This window comes from Olea europaea, chromosome 3, assembly GCF_002742605.1.
Source record: "Olea europaea var. sylvestris chromosome 3, O_europaea_v1, whole genome shotgun sequence".
NCBI classification, from domain to species: domain Eukaryota; kingdom Viridiplantae; phylum Streptophyta; class Magnoliopsida; order Lamiales; family Oleaceae; genus Olea; species Olea europaea.
Window position 1 is genome coordinate 22,329,306 of NC_036239.1, and position 3,621 is coordinate 22,332,926.

General features: G+C 35.4%; 1 protein-coding gene across 1 annotated transcript; it reads left to right on the forward strand.

The window, feature by feature from the left end:
• Positions 1-208: 208 nt before the first annotated feature.
• LOC111390360 (reticulon-like protein B2) lies at positions 209-3,360 on the forward strand. Its single transcript, XM_023015391.1, has 5 exons — positions 209-509; positions 1,231-1,411; positions 1,505-1,646; positions 2,699-2,768; positions 2,860-3,360. Exons 1-5 carry the CDS (start codon positions 302-304, stop codon positions 3,027-3,029), a joined length of 771 nt encoding a protein of 256 aa, XP_022871159.1. The 5' UTR covers positions 209-301; the 3' UTR covers positions 3,030-3,360.
• The last annotated feature ends 261 nt before the right edge of the window (positions 3,361-3,621 follow it).

Genomic DNA, 3,621 nt, shown 5'->3' on the forward strand with positions numbered 1-3,621 from the left:
ATTATAATTTGCTATAAAAATAAAGTAATAATACAAGAATCCTTATGTAACGTATTAAAAATTAATTTTCAAGACGTAATTATAAATGTACAATTAATACTTCAATCATGAAAAAAGGTTGAATGACTAAAATGAAAATTCAACCAAAGTAGGGTGACTTCTAAAGGAAATGTTCCTAACCAAACTCCAAATCTCAGGCTCTGACTCCATACATAGAACCCTTACTCACACTCCGTAGCTGGGAACTTTAGAAGATTTTGAATTTAGGTTTCCGTACTCTCGAATTTGAATCGATTTGAGGATGGCTGAGCGCGTAGAGAACTCGGATCCCAAGGGGGAATCACTGTTAGACAAAATAGCGGAGAAGATTCACGGCAGCGACGATTCATCGTCGTCGTCGGACTCCGATTCCGAGAAGAAGCCGGCTTCTCAGTCATCTGTAAAGGCCAAGATTTACCGGTTGTTCGGCCGGGACAAACCTGTCCACAAGGTCTTCGGTGGAGGCAAACGTATGTTCTAATTTGCTAACTCTGCTATTAGAAAGTTAAGGCATTCGCACTGTATGTAGATCTTTTTGTATATGCGTAAATTTGCGGAAAGCTTTCTAGGGGAGAACAGTTTAATGCGTTTATAGGTAAATTGATGGGTTATAGTGGTTAGTTATGCGGATGGAATTGTTTAATTAAGTTTGCTTCTGCAAGAAAATGATTCGTGAATGGATATCTATAGATATATTTTAAGTTTTCTTTTCTTTTTCTTTTTCTTTTTCTTTTTTTTTTTTGTAAACTAAAGTATTTTATTACTCTAGTAGAGAGTTACAAGGTGGTTCACCTATGAAGTTTTTGTAGTGTTCTTAGGATTTTAGGAGGTTTAAAAATTCATTAGATTATCAGAATTGTAAATTATTATCTTTGAATGAAATGGAGACATTCAATTTTGTAATTTCATTACTGCCTATGTCCCTTGGATTTGATCTATGTTGTTTGTACATATTGTACTTAATTTTTAATTAATTATTTATTTTTTTGATGAAATAATTCTTGGAACTAGTGGGAGAGAAAATTTGCAGAATTTTTTTTTTTTGTGTTTAAGTTTATCTTTTTATTTAGAATTTGAGTCTTTACCTGAAAGAAATTATGTCATGAGGATAGTAATGATGATTGAAGGTGAATTGGGCGTGGATTACACTAATCTTTGAATGTAATGTGACATGTATTTTGTTTGATGTAGCTGCTGACATCTTCTTGTGGAGGAACAAGAAAATATCTGCTGCAGTACTTGGTGGGGCAACTGCTGCATGGGTTCTTTTCGAATTACTTGACTACCATTTGCTTACACTGGTCTGCCACATTTTAATTCTTGCCCTTGCAGTCTTGTTCTTGTGGTCCAGTGTAACAACCTTTATACACAAGTGGGTTTATCTGAGTATTTTGAATCCATAATTAATTGTTTGTTCGACATTGTGTGTTGCTTATTATATATGCCTGACTCTTTCTGTTTGCAGGCGTCCTCCACATATACCAGAAGTCCACCTTCCTGAGGATCCATTTCTTCAGGTTGCTTCAGCTCTTAGGATTGAGATCAATCATGCCCTCTCTTTGTTGAGGGAAATTGCATCTGGCAGGGATCTCAAGAAGTTCCTCATGGTAAGTTCTTGTTGATTAAAATTTTTCTGCTTTTGTAAATCATAATTTTTATCCTAAGTCGTCATAGGATGTGGCAAGTAAACATTTAGTGCAAGTAAACATATAGTGAGGATGTTACAAATTCTTAACTAGCTATTTCTGTAGTGAAGCACTCGCCAAGTATTAGATCACGTCTGCGTTTTGTTTCTAGAAGAGCAGTGTTCTGCTGGGTACATCTTTCATCACTGGATCTATGGATAAAGGATATTGATTTGGTGGGATGTTTACATGGTCCTAAAACTGGCCTAGTTGTTTTTGTTCTTCTATGGAAAGCAATTGCTACAACTTTATCGTAATCTGTTCCATTTTTTGTGGATGCTTAACTTAGTTCTATCTCAATTCTCATTTTTACAATTTTTTCTTCTAACTACTTTCTATGATTATGATGCTGATGGGTTTTGTATTGTTCGTTGATTGCATTGTGTTGCAATATTAATTTGTAGAAATTTAGAAATTAGATGTTTGTTTATTTGAGTTTAGTTTTCGCTTAAATTCTAATCTTGATTTCAAATCTAACTTTGTTGCTTCAACCAATTTTCAAATTTTTGACTTGCTTTTTATCAACTGAAATATATTTAAATGGTGTTTTACTTAATTTTTGTTACTCCAAAGTTCCTTGCATTTTAGTAAAAATTTGTGAGAGGCGAGTTTTATCCGATTCTCTTTTCTTGGTCCCCGTTTGGCCTCCATTAATTTTCATTACGTTACATTTCATTTTTCTCCCTCCTATTTTCAACTACGCAATCTTCCAGAAAATAATATTACATGTAAACCAAAAAAATTTCCTTTTTTTTCAACCATTCATTTTTCAAAAAAACACTATTTCACCCATTTTCATTTCTACAAAATGGGGGCCATACGGGGGCTGGATCTCGTCATACCATTGTGTTGAAGCCAAATTGTGTTGATTCTTTTCTTGACGGGAAAGCATTTTCCACTTCCGTTTCTTCTCGACTTCTGTTGCTAGTTGATATGATATATTGCTATTGAAGAGATTCAATTTTGTTTATCAGGTTGTGGCAGGCTTGTGGGTTCTCTCAATTGTGGGCAGCTTGTGCAACTTTTTGACATTGTTCTATATATGTAAGGAATTTCTTTGTCTTTGAAAGGGTAACCTAGTTTCTTGTTCGCTAACATTTTAGCTGACACGGCGAATTTGATATCAATGGTACAGTGTTTGTTCTGCTGCTTACGATACCCGTTCTGTACGAGAAGTACGACGACAAGATTGATGCATTTGCGGAGAAAGCAATGACTCAGATTAAGAAGCAGTATGCAGTTTTTGATGCGAAAGTTCTGAGCAAAATACCCCGAGGACCATTGAAAGACAAGAAGAGGGCTTAAAGTGTGAATCAAGGTGTTGGGTAGCTGTGAGTATGGCAGAATGTGGTTTTAGTTTTCAAATATGTAACGGCACCCTCTTGATTCTGTGTTCTTCAGCCTGTTCCTCTTGAGTTTCAGAAATGATATTCGTGGTGGATTCAATCCGTAGATTTTATGATGTGATGTAATATGCTTTACTAGGAGGAGATTATCAGGAAGTTAGGTGTGGGTGCTTTTGGTTTTATTCTGCCCTTAGGCACACTATATATGTATGTGGATTCTTCTTCAGAATCATTTGCTGCTCTTGTTTGTTCATGTTATGTGATGATTATGGTAGTAATTTTTTGTTTTATTGATGCAACTGTACTGGGTATAGCGACACTGCATCGAATATCTTCAAGTTGGTGCATCTGCTGTAACTTTCGGCCGCCCGGCCAAATTGGTTTTTGAAGAAACTTGAACTTTTGGCCCTGTAGTCGGATTGTAATTAAGTTGGATTAAAGATGATGCGCTCCTCATTCGAAATGGTAGTGCTCGATTCTCTTTTGAACGAAATCAGTACTGTTAATATTTTAAAAGGTGGAATTTTTTTGACTAAGGGAGATGTATTTAA